General features: G+C 39.4%; 3 protein-coding genes across 4 annotated transcripts; all 3 read left to right on the forward strand.

The window, feature by feature from the left end:
* Positions 1 to 2,115: 2,115 nt before the first annotated feature.
* Positions 2,116 to 4,285, forward strand: cwc15 (CWC15 spliceosome associated protein homolog). The gene is made up of 6 exons (XM_079566420.1): positions 2,116 to 2,252; positions 2,324 to 2,436; positions 2,510 to 2,604; positions 3,587 to 3,697; positions 3,774 to 3,904; positions 3,986 to 4,285. Exons 1-6 carry the CDS (start codon positions 2,122 to 2,124, stop codon positions 4,113 to 4,115), a joined length of 711 nt encoding a protein of 236 aa, XP_079422546.1. The 5' UTR covers positions 2,116 to 2,121; the 3' UTR covers positions 4,116 to 4,285.
* Positions 4,286 to 5,772: 1,487 nt separating this feature from the next.
* On the forward strand, positions 5,773 to 10,224 carry mtmr2 (myotubularin related protein 2). The gene is made up of 16 exons (XM_079566497.1): positions 5,773 to 5,998; positions 6,285 to 6,369; positions 6,444 to 6,467; positions 6,547 to 6,613; positions 6,681 to 6,775; positions 6,854 to 6,958; positions 7,130 to 7,234; positions 7,317 to 7,400; positions 8,102 to 8,251; positions 8,332 to 8,520; positions 8,635 to 8,820; positions 8,907 to 9,113; positions 9,190 to 9,282; positions 9,352 to 9,465; positions 9,538 to 9,714; positions 9,784 to 10,224. Exons 1-16 carry the CDS (start codon positions 5,919 to 5,921, stop codon positions 9,946 to 9,948), a joined length of 1,926 nt encoding a protein of 641 aa, XP_079422623.1. The 5' UTR covers positions 5,773 to 5,918; the 3' UTR covers positions 9,949 to 10,224.
* A 1,693-nt stretch (positions 10,225 to 11,917) lies between these two features.
* fam76b (family with sequence similarity 76 member B) lies at positions 11,918 to 15,651 on the forward strand. 2 transcript variants are annotated; one of them, XM_079565807.1, is made up of 10 exons: positions 11,920 to 12,421; positions 12,795 to 12,859; positions 12,944 to 12,998; positions 13,102 to 13,257; positions 13,332 to 13,516; positions 13,597 to 13,647; positions 14,025 to 14,102; positions 14,181 to 14,316; positions 14,397 to 14,498; positions 14,583 to 15,651. In XM_079565807.1, the coding sequence occupies exons 1-10, from the start codon at positions 12,335 to 12,337 to the stop codon at positions 14,670 to 14,672; spliced, it is 1,005 nt and encodes a 334-aa protein (XP_079421933.1). In that variant the 5' UTR covers positions 11,920 to 12,334; the 3' UTR covers positions 14,673 to 15,651. The 2 variants fall into 2 exon arrangements, with proteins under 2 accessions (XP_079421932.1, XP_079421933.1); XM_079565806.1 differs by having other exon boundaries at positions 11,918 to 12,421; positions 14,025 to 14,316.
* The last annotated feature ends 559 nt before the right edge of the window (positions 15,652 to 16,210 follow it).

Raw genomic sequence — 16,210 nt, forward strand, 5'->3', positions numbered from 1 at the left:
TGATGCATAGTTTATTGCTGCCTTAAGTGTGAAATGACACATTCAGTAGTTGGTTTTCAGCCAAAATCTCCTGCTAATCTGCACAAATGATTTTCTGTAATTCTCTATTGTGTGACCACATGTCAAGCCAGATGTTGTAAGTAATTTGATTATTCTTTGGCATAATGAACCAAAAAGTGGCACCACGTCAAAACAAAAAACGACTTTGCTTCTTGTGAAAGGTAAAAAAAAGAATCAGGTCTGACGAGACTTGTGCATAGTGTATAGTGTGCAGCAAGTCCTTTAGATCCTAAACATGACGTTACAATGTGAGACGTTCGGGGACATTTTTGCTCACGAGGAATGCAGAATGCAAACCAATACATCAAAGTGTTGCTCAAACAAAGTGACAGGAGCAGAGGCTGTAAATGACATATCTGTTCATGTCTTCAAAATGTGCAGTATGCAGTACATGTTAAAGAAATGTAAACAACAGGAAAGAACAACATTTGTGAGAAAGAACACTATGTGTCTTTGATAAGACATGTAGCAGACTGGAACTGGCTTAACACACAGGGCACACAGTTCGTGTTCATATCTGGGTCATGTTATTTTTTTCACAATGCCATTTGGGGGAAAAATTTTAAGTTTTAAATTTCCTCTTAACTTTAAACTTGCTGAACTTTTTTAAAAACAAGGAACATGTCCGCTCTGTTAATAATGTACCATTTCAAGAAAAGCTATAGAAAACTTTTTAAAGGTTATTTAAATTAAAATTAAAGTTCCCTTTAAAACATCCCTCTCCTTCATCAGATATCTTAATAAACATACTACTTAGATCATATTTGTTGATGTAATGAAATTACAGCCAAATACAGAGAGTGGACGGAGGCCTAACAGAGTGGACAATGGACAGAATGGACAAACAGCAGCCGGTGTCCACTTAAGGTTAGCAGAGTGGACACTAACCGGTGGATATTTTACAATAAAGATGGCTTATGATTGGTCACACTGAGCCTTCTTAATAAAAACAGTCAAATATTATTTAACAAATCAAAAGTGAGAAGCGTTGCCAAATCTGAATTTCCCTCCTCTGGTGTGACATCGCATCAGAAGCATGAGTCATGGAGGAATGGAAGGAGCTTTCTAAAAGGGACACTTATTTAGGATAACAGAGTGGACATTGAACCCAAGAATAAACTTCATACCATCATTTTTTGGGCTTTTCTTTTGATTAGACTTTTTTTAATGGAAAAAAAATCCAGGTTATATCCAGGTTTAAAAAAAACATCCAGACTTTTTACTTTTAATTATTAAAAGTTGTTAGTAATTGGAATGGCGAAATGTGCACTGGGGACATGGCAAAATGTTATGTTTTTTAAAATATGTTCAATTTAGGAGTAAATACTGGTATTTTAATATAGCCTACCATATCTGATGGTACGCAAAAAAGAAACAAACAAATGTCCAGTATTTATTTCTAAAGTAATACCGTTTGCTGTAGGCTGGGGACGCAAAAGGAACTGTATTAAAAACAAAAAAAAACAAAAAAAAGTCTCAATGTTTCTCTATGTTCAAATTAAATATATAGATACATGAATAATCTTTATTATTTACTGTACTCTTTTCTTTTAGTTCATAAAAGAAAAGAGTACACTAAAGTGCGCCCTCTACCTGTTCTGCGGGGGACTGCAGGGACTGTAGGAAGTGACGACATAACCAGTCTTCCGGTTCTCGTGCGGGAGCAGCTCGGGGTAAGTGTTGCGACTTTAGATTATAAATGTTACGTTTTGTATGAAATATTTAGCACTTGTAACGTGTTATTGCTCATTTAAACTTCCCATTGTTTATTTACCCAAAATACGTTGAGATATCCGATCACAATCCCTGAAATGATACATCTGTTAGCAACTTAGCTTGTTAGCACTTTTTGTCATTGTTTATCTCTTTTCATCTGGGAAATAGTTGCAGTTTTGTAAACCGCCTCCGCAGGGTTATTTTCTAAAACACATTTCTTGTGTGATATATTTATTTCGATAATTATGAGGTCACTGCGTATCCTTCAGATTCACTATATCGTTTAGTTGTTTGCATCTTTGTCGCACGAGTTTACGTGGATGTCCTTTATTAGAGCAATCCAGGATGACCACAGCTGCGAGACCAACGTTTGAGCCCGCCAGAGGAGGCAGGGGCAAAGGAGAGGGGGATCTCAGTGCCCTGTCCAAGCAGTACTCCAGCAGAGATCTACCAGGACACACTAAGATCAAATACAGGTTTGTTGACGAGGAAGTCATTCCTATTAAAGCCTGACTGTATTAAAAAATAAAATAAAAAATCTCTCCAGACAACCCACACAGGACGCCCCTGAGGAGGTGCGTGCCCGTGACTTCTGCAGGGAGCTGGAAGAGAGGGAGCGTGTGGTTGCGCGTGAGAAAGTCAGGGAGAGAGGGCCAAGAGGTCAGTCTTCTATACCTTAAGAAATTACCTCATTACTTTTAAAACAATTAATCTTCCTCATGACACTTTTCAGAGCACACAACATCATCATCTTCTTCATCTTCAAAGCGGCTGCGGCTGGATCAAATCCCAGCAGCTAATCTTGACGCAGATGACCCTCTGACTGATGTAAGATCTTTACTATAATTCAATCAATCAATGGTTTTGTATAGCCCAATATCACAACAGGAGCTGCCTCACAGGGCTGCACTGAACGCTAAGGCAATAAAACAGAGCAATAAATATGACAATGTAAAGTTCAGGCGAGTGAAGTATCCAGGCAAACATAATGTCCAAATAAGTGTCGGCATCAGGCGGCGACGAGCAGCGCAGGTGTCCCCTGTCCTTAGACTCTCCAGCATGACGAGGAAAAACTCAAAAACCCACGGGGAACCTCGGGGAGAACCACAGAAGGAGAGATCCACTCCCATGGACGGACAGGCTATAGACCCAGGGCAGATGGGAGTCCCTCAGAAGACAGTCCAAGATCGCAGACCGTCCCAGTCCTTAGTGTCCAATTCCTGTAGGCAGGGTTCCTCCGTTCAGCCGGGTTACTCCGTTCGTTCTAGACAGGCACTCTCGAGGGGCAGTGGGACAGGAGACACCATGTGAGTAGTAATGAACAGACTACAGATAAAAGAAATATTGTATCATGATTAATCAGACAGTCTGCAGTTAGAAGAAGAGGATAGCGCTCAGTGTGCCGTACTTCTTACTGCAGTGTTTCTCCTAGGGCAGCTTTACTTCAGGCTGTGGGTCAGAGCTTTACCTAACTGACCTGGTTATAAGCTAATTCGAAGGTACGTTTTGAGCCTAGTCTTAAATGTAGGGACTGTGTCTGCTTCTTTAACGTGGGCTGGGAGTTTATTCCATAAAACCGGAGCTTGCCTCCTACAGGGATTTTGGAGACCCGATGAATCACTAGTAACCCTGAGTTTTGAGAGCGGAGAGCTCTGGTTGGCCGATGTGGAACGATAGCGTCTTGGAGACAGAGCAGGGCCAAACCCTTTATGGATTTAAATATGAGGAGTAGGATTTTAAATTTGATTCTAAACTCAACAGGAAGCCAGTGGAGAGACTTTTCATAATTTAAGCCTTGCTACTGTTTTAGGATGAGGAAGATGAGGATTCTGATGAAGACAGTGATGACGACGACACTGCAGCACTTTTGGCAGAGTTGGAGAAAATCAAGAAGGAGCGTGCCGAGGAGCAAGAACGAAAGGTAAATGTACATTTCTCTCTGATGGGAACAAAGCAACTTGTCAGATTCAAGTTTGTAATTGTGTTTTTATTTGTAGGAGCGTGAGCAAAAGGCTGAAGAGGAGAGGATCCGAATGGAAAACATCCTGAGTGGCAATCCATTGATTAATTTAGCAGGACAGCCACAGCCGCCCACTCAAACCCAGAGCTCTTTCAAAGTCAAGAGGAGGTAAAATATTGTCTGTACATGTGTTGTTGTCATTTATGTTTTGTATTAATACTGTTTGACTGCATGGATTGTGTCTTTTAGGTGGGATGACGACGTTGTATTCAAAAATTGCGCCAAGGGAGTGGATGAGGCTCGGAAGGAAAAGCGCTTTGTCAATGACACTTTACGTTCAGAGTTTCACAAAAAATTCATGGAGAAATATGTTAAATAGAATAAAATGCCCTGTTCAATATTATTTCCATTTTTAATCAAGCAGAGAAAACCTGAGTGTTGTACATACATGCTGAATATAGTTCAATTTCCATCTGTAATGTTTTGTTTTGTTTTGTTTTTGTTCTCATTTGTAAAGCATTGAATAAACAAGAACTAGAGTTTACATTCCTCAGATGTGTGTCTATGTGAAATACATTTTAGCTTGATGAGGGCCGGGTTTTGGTTGCCCAGATATAAACGACCTGAAAGCTAAATGGCGTAACATCACCATTCACTGTAAATTTACTAAAAATAATAATCTGAAATGTACACTTTTTTTGTCTTATTTTTTATTAACAAAATACAAAATCTCATTGAGGTACAAAACATGGGGGAAATATAAGGTGAACAATGTAGGGACTGCACAGAGATGTAAAGGCACATAAACAATGGAGCATTTGTGTCAATTTTAAAATAAAAGGTATTTGGACATGCCGGATAGCATTTTCTTTGTAGAGCTAGACTTGTCACGAGGAAAAATACAATTTAAATTCATTTATAAAGTGAAAACAGGAGTGAGTGTCCCTCCACTTACAGCAATGTATGTGGTATTTGCAAGAAGAAAAACTATATTACATTGGACATTACATATAACATACTACATTGGAAACAGAACTTTCTAAACCTTCAAAAAAATATATCTATACATTTGCATTTAAAAAGATTACTAATTTTTAACATCACTCCAGAAACCACCTGTTACTGGCAGGGGCGGATCTAGACGGGTGGAACTGCCACCCCAAGTAAAGGTCTTGCCACCCCATTGATTTCAGCCTGGTTTTGTCCTTGTCTAGAACTGTCTAAATTCTAGTGTAGTCGTCAACCTGGCACTTTATAAATGCATTGTTTCAAGGAGGAGTAACAAACCCCCTATATTATGGACAATGCTGCTATTTTAATGGAGAACCTTGCGATCAAGCATACCCCCGCTAAAAACATTCGACATTGTAAAATGTGTTGCCACCTCAGAAATTATCCCTGACCCCGCTTACCACCCCGTATTTTTGAAGTAGAGATTACTAGCCTGGCACAGTCATTCACGCTACTATATCCACATGATCAACACTTGATTCCAGGCACATATTTGTTTAGCTGCAGTGGTTTGAAAAAATAGTGATAAAGTTTTCACACTTTCTTCACCACGTGGCTATAACGTGTTGTTTATATCCTGATCTCTCATGTCAGTGACCTCTGCTGGGCACGTCTTTTTTTTTTTTAAATTTAAGTTGCCCCCTTGTGGCTGGAATGAGTATACTGGTTATTTAGTTTGAAAAATCATTTTTTGACATCCTCAGGGATTTGTGCTCTACAAGTCAGGGGCTCGCGGGCCGTAGTTTGAGGGCCCCTGCTCTAAGGTTTCTTCAGGAAACAGGCACTGAACTGGCCATGTCACATTTAAATCTTTCATGACGAAACTGGAGACTGGATAGATCTTATGGGAAATTTTAAAATGTTTTTTTTTTTTTTACTTTGGGTGGAATCGGCCATTTAACATATTTATTTCACATATAAGGCCAAAATCCGGGGCGTATCTGAAATGTACCGTTGAGCACGAGGACAGCCGTTGCCCAGCAGAGGGCGCCATGTTCAACAATCGCCCCCTTGTCTCAGAGATTGGGAGGCTGCTGGGAAAAGATGGCAGCTCCCTTTTGTTTGTGCGGATTTACTGTAGTCCGAGTAGGGATTTAACTTCATTTACGCTTGTTTTTATTCCGTGTCAAGTGCACATTGTTTACTGTCGTAACTTTCCGAGCACAACAACATGGAGAAAAGTGGGAGCATTGACAGTTTGGGCTCGAAGCGCTCCTCTTCCCGACAGCCCAGCGTTGATTCATTATCCAGGTAAAGGCGAAAACAACGCAACAAAGTTATTGCTAGGGTGATTCTAACACTATGTTTGCTTGAGAACACGGTTTTGGCTTGTAGTGACGACTAGCAAAGAAGCAAGGAAGCATAATCCTATTTGCAAGGGGCGCATTCCTGTGTTTGTGGCGCTGCGGCGGCGATGAAGAGTTCACTAATGTTTTTGGAAAATAAAGTTTCAAACCCCATAAAAGAAAAAAATAGACCATGAAACTGTCTGGTTCTGTGTTAATGAACAAATTGATTTATTGTAATATCACTCCAGTTCCTCCACGTCCCGTTCCGACCGCTCAGCCCAGGTAAAGGCCCCCTCCTCTGAGTCGACCTCCAGTGAGTTCTCGCCAGAGCGCGTGAGTAGTCCACTAAAAACTCCCACAATGCAATCAGTTATAAAGCATAATACTGTTTTATTTGCACGATCCAGGTGAAACCCAAAGCTGCTGCAAAGGTCAGGCCTCCTAAATGATAGTGTTTACTGAATAATGCATGATGTATCACTATAAATGTCATTGTTCTGATCTGCTTAGCACGTCCCCAGAGAGTCAGATAAACAGGAACCACAGCTACTTCCAAATGAAACTGTACAAGACCTGGGTAAGTTCTCTGTTTTTATGAATCACTCAAATTCTAAGTTACTAAAATGAAATATGCATTGTTGTAGCAAAAGATGTTACCTACTTCTGCCCGTTCAGTGGAGCCCTGAGGGGAACCGTGATTGTCACCAACTACAGACTGTTCTTTAAGTGCATGGACAGAGTATGAGTGACAGTTTTATTCCTTTAGCACAATTTGCATTTTGTTTGTTATTTATGTTGCTTCGTGAATATTTTCCAGGAACCAGCGTTTGTGTTGGATCTGCCTCTTGCCGTGCTTAGTCGAGTGGAGAAGATTGTAAATGCTTCAACTCGTGGGGATGTTTCCTATGGGATGGTGTGCAAGGTGTGACTGTGGCAACTGCATTTACATAAAGAAAAATATGTGTTTGTTCAGTGCGGTTTGTAGTGTTTTAGTCCATAGCGATTTCTTGAATTATAAAGTAACATCAAGTCATGCACTATTAATTTACCCCTTGCCCTTGAATGTACTTGATTGTTTTTTCTGTCTGTGTAGGATATGCGTAATCTCCGATTTGCGCACAAGCACATTGACGACACTCTCAGGAAGTCCATTTTTGAAGTGCTGATGAAATTTGCGTTTCCTGTTTCCAATGGACTGGTGAGTATTTTTTTGCGACTCTGGTTGCTAGCCTAGCTTTTGTTTGGGAAGTTTTTTTAAATGTTTCTCATGGTTTTTATAGCAAATATTCGCCCTTCAATATGGACAAGTGTTTCCTGAAAATGGATGGAAAGTCTATGATGCTCTTACAGAGTACAAAAGACAGGTACATTCAAAGACTAACTTAACAATAAGCGGATTCGGCATTTCACCGAGCGCAAAGCATGCTGGTCCAGGTTAAAGGTCAGGACTACCCAGATCGTATCCCAAACTGTTAACATGACCGAGTGTGACACAGATATTGAATATATTGAGCGTTGAAAATTGATGTTTTAAAAGAATTCTGTAAGAAATGGGAATACGGTGCTACTGGGAAGAGAAAAGAACTCGTGGCCCTCGATAAACCAATAAATAAATAACAGTTGTTGTATTAAGTAAATAGACGTATTGGTTACAAATAGCATTACTAGTTAGCTATATGTCAAACTTACTAATTTAATCCAATCTGGATCTTTTCATTTAGTAGGAAATGAGTAGATATGGTGACTCCATATACAACACTGTGAGGTTCCTTTATTGCACTTGTGAATAGAGCAAAACTCTTCCATAGACTGACTGAGCCCACGTGGACAGTCGCACTGCAATGGAGAATGAATGAGAACCTGCATTTCGCCATAAAACCACTTTAAGCGACGCAATAGTCACTAAATAGCTGGTTGTTCTACTACGATAGTATAGTTTTGATGGGCTTTGTTGACACCGTGGGTAGTTGTGAACTTTGACCGGAACATTACCACGCATGCGTACTGACAATGCTGATTTGGCTTATTAAATATCCTTTCTATTGATTATGTTTTATACACTCAGGGTATTCCGAACGAGAGTTGGAGAATAACAAAAGTGAATGATCACTATGAACTGTGCGACACTTATCCATCAACACTGGCTGTGCCTGTCAACATACCAGATGAAGAGATCAGGAGGGTGGCAGCCTTCAGAGCTAAAGGAAGAATTCCTGTGAGTAAAACACTGTTCCATACTTCTGTTTAATGTTGTTGTCTGCCATGTAAAGATCCTGTTACATCATCTCTGTGTAGGTTTTGTCTTGGATTCACCCAGAAAGTCAGGCTACCATCACACGCTGCAGCCAGCCTATGGTTGGTGTGAATGGCAAACGCAGTAAAGAAGATGAGAAATATCTCCAATCTATTATGGATGCAAATGCCCAGTCTCATAAGCTCTTCATTTTTGACGCCAGGCCCAGTGTCAACGCTGCTGCCAACAAGGTTTATGTAAATGGCAACATTTTCTGCTTAAATCCATTTGCAATTTAAATACTTTGTCATTAAAAACCTACAGCACTGCTCAGAGTTAACTGACTTTCTTTTCTTTTCCTTCAGATGAAAGGTGGTGGTTATGAAAGTGAAGATGCTTACCAGAATGCTGAACTTGTCTTTTTAGACATTCATAATATTCATGTAATGAGAGAGTCCCTTCGAAAACTGAAGGATGTGGTGTATCCCAACATTGAGGACTCCCACTGGCTTTCCAATCTGGAGTCGACACACTGGTTAGAGCACATCAAGGTAAAACATAATCCACAGATGAATCTTATACTTCGAACATTGTAAATACAAAAAAAGGAACACATTCTCACTGTACGTTCCTGTAGCTGATAATGGCTGGTGCATTGCGGATTGCTGACAAAGTCGAGTCTGGAAAAACATCAGTCGTGGTTCACTGTAGCGACGGTTGGGACCGCACTGGTCAGCTCACCTCTTTGGCCATGCTCATGCTGGATGGCTATTACCGAACTGTCCGTGGATTTGAGGTGCTGCTTGAAAAAGAATGGCTCAGCTTTGGTCACCGTTTCCAGACGGTAAAAACATCTTACAAAAAGCTGATTATTTTCGCATCACCAGGTTGACTTATTGTTCTGAAATAAATCCCTTTAGCGCATTGGTCATGGAGATAAAAACCACACTGATGCAGACCGCTCACCTGTCTTTATTCAGTTTATGGATTGTGTCTGGCAGCTCACCCGGCAGGTACACACATTACTGAGAAGAATATGTTGTAATATTATATGCTATTAACATTGCTATGATCGTTAATAGTTTCCTGCAGCTTTCGAGTTTAATGAATATTTTCTGGTGACCATCTTGGATCATCTGTATAGCTGCCTCTTTGGTACATTTTTGTGCAACAGTGAACAACAGAGAATGAAGGAAGTGAGTTTTGCACAAAGATGTCTTTAATGTTTTAATTCAGACTCAACATTTGTCGTACATTTTATTTTACAGGAGATTCCTAAGAAAACCGTGTCCTTGTGGTCTTATGTAAACAGCCAAGTGGATGATTTCACCAATCCACTGTATGTGAACTATTCCAACCATGTACTGTTCCCTGTTGTCAGCCTACGCCACCTGGAGCTTTGGGTTGGTTATTACATTCGCTGGAATCCTCGAATGAGACCTCAGGTATGTGTGGGCAGTGAGAGCTGATATGAGCTTTGAAATGAAAGGAATCAAAACTATTTGTCTTTGCAGGAACCTGTTCATCAGCGCTATAAGGAGTTGTTGGCAAAGCGTGCTGAGCTGCAGAGGAGGGTGGAGGAGCTTCAGCGTGAAGTGACCAATCGCTCTGCTTCATCCTCTTCAGAACGGGCTGGGTCTCCCACACGTTCAATCACGCCTGTGCAGACTTTTATTTGACACAACTTGGTCGTCAGGACTTGGAGACAATTCTAAATGCAAAATGTGCTGCAATAAGTTTCATTATACAACATCTGGCTCAAGAATTTATTTATTTTTTGCTAGTGTGCTTATTTCATGATTCGACGACACTACTGGGATAAATGTATTGAAAGGACAGTATCTGTCTGAGAGCCGTATTACACACAGCAATTACAAGTGCATTTAAACAGAACAGGTTTGCTTTCTATATTTACTAGTATTTATAAGCAACATTACATAGAAAAACTGCTATTACTGCCTCTAAACTTCTAGTTTGCTCATTGCTATATCTTACAAAACTACGCAGTGTTGTAGATAAAGTACATGTTCTCATGATCCTGCTTTAGTGACCAAATATTATTTGTGTAGTGCCTGGTAGGACTTTCCTTTTTAAATCAAAGGATTTAAAAAGATCATTTTCTAGGATTCTTAAAATTTAAAACAAGGTATAATTTTATCTTAGGTGCGCTCTATGAATTTCAAACATACACGTGGCAGATACCGCAGCTGCACAAATTCACACATTAACTATGCAATTTAGAGCAACTGTTTTACTTGATTATTAACAGCATTGTTTATTGAATGTAGATTAGATGTGCCTTGGAAATATAGGGATAGAAATATCATAATTTATTTGAATTTTTCATTCAATGTCCTAGTGTGTATTTGTATGAAAGATGTAACCCAAAGACAAGCAGTTGCAAATTTTGTCTGAATCATACTGAATAAAAGAGATTAAAATAGAGCTGACTAAGACTTGTGTTAGTCCATTACCAGTATATGCTTGGCATGCAGCCTAAAATGAACGGACTGCTCTACACATTATGTTGGTCTCATTCACAAATAGAGATTTCCAATTCCAATGTTTAGCGCAGTCAAAACGCAAAACAAATGTCTGATGAAGGGCTGAGCTCCAAACGTTACACTCGGGGCAAAACAATACAAAATATATATATTTATTTTTTATATTTTGTACTGGGAGATACCCGCTGTGCGGATTTTTAATTTGCGCTCTAACGCTGGCAACATGGGACGTGTAGTCCCTATGTTATACTGAATACCTGCCTTAATGGCACACTGTGTAACATTTTGGACTATACTGTTATGATCAGAACACAACATGCTCCAAATGTCCAACACAGAAAATGTTTTTACTGCAATGAGTAATCAAAGAATGGATGTGGATGTGGATTCGAACCTAACCTGTTAAAATCTCAAATTCAGCTGCCTTTAGTCACATCTCCTTGGAGTCAGCTGGACCCACTCCCAGTAAAGTTACAGTCATGTCTTTAGGAGAACTGAGTCACTTACAGCAAAAGCTCATTTGTACATTTATGAGTTATTTTTCAATGATAAAAATATCTGTCATAAAATATATGCTTGTATTTCATTTTTATGTATTGGATAAAATTCTCCGCGGTGTCGCTTTAAGTAACGTATTCCGTTACTTTGTCTAATCAGAGTATTGTATTCAGAATACTTCAAATATTTTCACGTTAATTTGCATGTTAATGCATAAATGCAGCACATGAAGATGTTTAGGCTGCACTTGTTACACGCCTGTTAGGAACTTCTTTACCACTAATTTAAGCACTTTGCAAATGCCCGCCACCCAGAAGGACTGAGCTAAACCTCTCCCCGGCTGTTTGGATCCTTTCTTTCTTCTCAATGTTATGATTATGAAACTGAAATTTAATTATTTAATTTAACAATTGATAATAATTTAACTGATTTAATAGTATTCTAAATACATGTATATTCAGTGACTACCCCACACAGCCAGCGTGTCTTTTGCTCTTTTGTTCTAACCGTATATTATATACTGAGGAGGATTGTTTACTAACATGACTCTGATCGTGATTGGCGCCTTTGAGATTTTAAACTTACGCGGCAGAGCGACGTATCGCGATACTTCTTTTTAATGGAAACTTCCGGTTTCATGACGACGACGGCGTTGTTGCAAAAAAGAGAGAAGGAAAACAGGAAAATACACTTTTTGACGATGATTGTGGGCACTTAACTATTAACGGAGCTGCTTGTATTTTGCAACATCGATTATGGCCGTAAATGTTTCGTATGTCTGTCCTTGGCTTTGTGGGACAGTGTAAAAATGCGGTAGAGGTCATAGATATTTGGAGTTTATTGTTCTTCGGCTGCTCAGCTATTTCTGTACAGCCCTTCGCCGCTGTTTAGCCGACAAGAGCTAACGCTAACGCAAGCTAATGCTAGCCTAAGATGTCACCACTGTGTTAGTTTTAGTTCTTAATTTGCCAAGGCCGGGAAAGGATACGGATTCGTTAATCTGTTCAGTTTGCAGCTGTACTCTGCTTTCCCACTTGATCTCCGCGACATTAGTTTGAAGAGGATGGCTACCTCGGCTCTGTACGCCTGTACGAAGTGTAACCAGCGGTATCCCTTTGAGGAGCTGTCGCAAGGCCAGCAGCTGTGCAAGGTTTGTGATTGTTTATGTGTTTTAGTGCTCAATGGTCATAAAAGTGCGTACAGTACTATGTTGTGTTGATTTTTCGCTGATTGACGTGATTTGGGTTAGCCTTGCTATTATGTGTTATGTAACGTCAATCGTCAGATGGATTACTAGGCAAACTACCTTCAGCAGTCAACAACAGATCGTCTGCTGCGACTCCTCTTACTGGCTGCATTTAAATGTTTCAACTCGTATTGGATGCTTTAGTGACCATTGCTCTGTAAATCTTGTTGAAGGTATAACAAAAAAAAAACATTAGTTACGGTGTATGTGCGCATCTTATACCTTTGAGTACGATAATAATTGTATATTTCGATTGTATATTTTTCCTTGTTTACAGGAGTGCCGTATTGCACATCCGATTGTCAAGTGCACATTTTGCAGATCAGAGTTCCAACAAGAAAGGTGAGACTATACTATTAATGCCATCTTTTAGTTTGTGTTTGCAAATTATTTACCACATTGTTGTTGGTTTTTGTTTTGTTTTAGCAAAACAAATACTATCTGCAAGAAGTGTGCTCAGAATGTCAAACAGTTTGGAACAGTATGTTTATGTTGATTCATTTACATTTATTAGGTTATTTTATCATTTAAGTCTCTTTGAATCTGCAGATCTTCACTTAATAATTTCTTCTTCTTTTTTCCAGCCAAAACCCTGCCAGTACTGTAATATTATTGCAGCCTTTATTGGGACCAAGTGTCAGCGGTGTACTAACTCAGAGAAGAAATATGGACCTCCCCAAACCTGTGAGCAGTGCAAACAACAGTGTGCTTTTGATCGTAAAGAGGAAGGCAGGAGAAAGGTATGCTCACAGGGGCATGTCTTTTATTTATGTCTAAATGCAACCGGAAAATTAAATGGTATGATGTGTTAAAGGTGGATGGTAAGCTGCTCTGCTGGTTGTGCACACTGTCATACCGACGTGTCCTGCAGAAGACTAAGGAGCAACGAAAAGGTTTTGGCTCGTCCAATTCTTCTTCCCTCAATGAGAAAGACCATCACTCCAGATCACATCATCACCACCACCACCACCAGCACAGACACAGCAGCTCCCACCATAAGTATGTAACTGTCTCTGACTGTTCCTCACTTGTACTTTATACATGCACTAACTAACATACATGCTGCACTTCTTATTCAGACTGAGTGGGAGTTTGAGCCCTGAACAGGAGCAGGGACTGTGGAAGCAGAGGTAAAAGTTCATTTCATACTAGATTTAAACATTTTCTTCAGTCTTCTTTTTTGTTTTGGTTTTAAGTAAATTTAACATGGACAATTAGACACAAGTAGTTGCACATGCAGATGAATTTGTGATTCTCTGAAGTTGGATACCCTAGTGCTATTTACAATGTTTGTTTAAGCTCTCAGTTGTACAGGAGTTGTCGATCTTAGATCATCTTCTGTACTCTGTAGTTAAAGTGTAGGACATTTCACCTCTTATCGAAAAGGCTTCATCTGCGACACTTAGGTTTCCAGATCACACAGTAGATAAACGCCACCGGGAGGGGTTAGCTTGGCAAGTCCCTCCCCACCTGGCCATGTTTTTAATAGTCTTTTTATCCTTTGCAGCCATAAATCATCTTCAATCCAAAAGGAGACTCCAAAGAAGAAACCAAAGCTTGAGTTGAAGCCATCTAATGGAGACAGGTATTTTTTTTATTATTTTTTTTATGTACCTGTCCTTTTTTTTTTATTGCTGCTAATTTGTTTTTTCTTTTTAAGTAGCAGCTCTATCACTCAGTCTATGGATTCTGGTGGAACAGACAATTTCATCCTTATCAGCCAGCTCAAAGAGGAAGTGATGTCACTGAAGAGACTTCTGCAGCAAAGGGATCAAACTATACTGGAAAAAGACCGAAAGGCAAGCTACAAATAGCAGTTGCTACACTGTAAGAGATAAAAGAAATGCACAATTACAATATCAAATTCTCCCTTTTAAAGTTGACGGAGATCAAGGCAGACTTTCAGTATCAGGAGTCCAACATGAGAGTCAAAATGAACCAAATGGAGAAGGCACACAAAGAGTCAATGGAGCAACAACAGGTAATTCAACAAAATTTGTTTCGCGGATTAAGGATTGTACACTATTGTGAATGGGCTCATATGTCAACTTTACGTTTCTTACAGGCCAAAAACAGAGAGCTGCTGAAACAGGTTGCAGCCCTTTCAAAAGGAAAAAAAATTGACCGAACAGGAAGCTCACTACTACTGCCCTAACACCTGGTGAGCACTGGGTAACAGCAGTGGTATCATTGTTGTAACAATGAAAGTGCCCTGGTTCCACTCACTATTGTTTTTACATTTGGTGAAACCATGTTGTACATGGATAAGAGATAAATGTCAACTTTTATATATTTTATGGCGAAGTTTCCACTGGATTGCGAAATGCAACTTTTGGAGGAGGGGAGGACTAAGCCCTCATTTTTAACACTGCCGGGCCAAAAATGCATGATTGGCATATGTGGATAGCAGTCTGTCAACTCCATGTATCCACCTACTTTTTATGGGTGTCAGGCAACCTTATTTATTCAAATGTATTTCTTATTCTTAGCTTTTTATTTCCTTACAACCCACTAAGAAAGCCCTACATCTGGGGTTTTCCTAAATAGTTGTTAGCTATATTTTTTTAAATGGGTCATGATTGTGTGACAAGTTGTTAACTGAGGATCTGTGCAACTTGTCTATGTATGCAAATGTGGGTGCTCAGTGAGCAGCAGTTCTACAGGAGAAAATGTGCAACAAAACCCAATGGACATTTACAATGGCTGTCAGAAAGTCAAACTCTGGCTGCCCCCTCTCACTGTGTGACAGCTATAGTGCATTGCTGTTTCTCTTTAGTGGAACGATTGTCATACTGCATGATTTTACTGCCAGATACTGTTTGGCATTGTGGTCAAACCTTTTACTTGTTTCCTTTTTTATTTAGATTTTATTACAAAAAAAAATAATAAAAAAAATAATGTAAATGTATTACTGGAGTCAGCCATTGTGTTGAGCTATTGCTTGTAACTGTTTAGTGATTCAAGTTGTGTATGGTAAGGCCAGTTGAAATTGACATCTGTAGATTATGCTTTTAAAGAAACAAATCTTCACCCTACGGTATCAGGTTGGTTTCATACTGTGGCATCCAGGATCACTTTTGTACTCTTTTCCAAAAAAAAAAAAAACTATTGTTTTACAAACTAATAAAAAATTGGCTAAAGGCTTGTTGTTTTCTCTTATTCACTGTAGGCTCACTGACACAATCCAACAATGTAGCACTTAATCCCTCACCACATATATCCAACATGAATTTACCACAGTTCATTACAGTAGCCTTTTCATATTAGTGCTAATCTGACGGAGTTAAAGTATATGACGAAACTTGGAAATATACTTGATAGTGATAAACTGTTTATGTCGCTTTTATTTTTTACGCCCTTTGGCAGGAGTACATCCGGGTCATTTGTGATTTCCGGTAGCCACTAACTAACTACAAACTACAAAACAAAAACAGGTTTTGGCACCGAGGGAGAATCACAGGCGAGTTTATGCATATTTATTCCAACACACCATAACAGCAACATGCAAACGTACTTTATAAAGCATCCATGTTTAGCTTGAGCAATGTGGAGTTACCGGAGTAGTGTGCAGCGGCTAAATGCTAGCTTGTTTAGCATTTTCCAGCATAGGTTTTCATCAATATAACCGCTGCATATATATATCTATATATATATAAAAGATAATGGGGTTGGGTTTTAATTGTCACTTAATAT

This window comes from Gobius niger, assembly GCF_951799975.1.
Source record: "Gobius niger genome assembly, chromosome: 11".
In the NCBI taxonomy this organism is placed as follows: domain Eukaryota; kingdom Metazoa; phylum Chordata; class Actinopteri; order Gobiiformes; family Gobiidae; genus Gobius; species Gobius niger.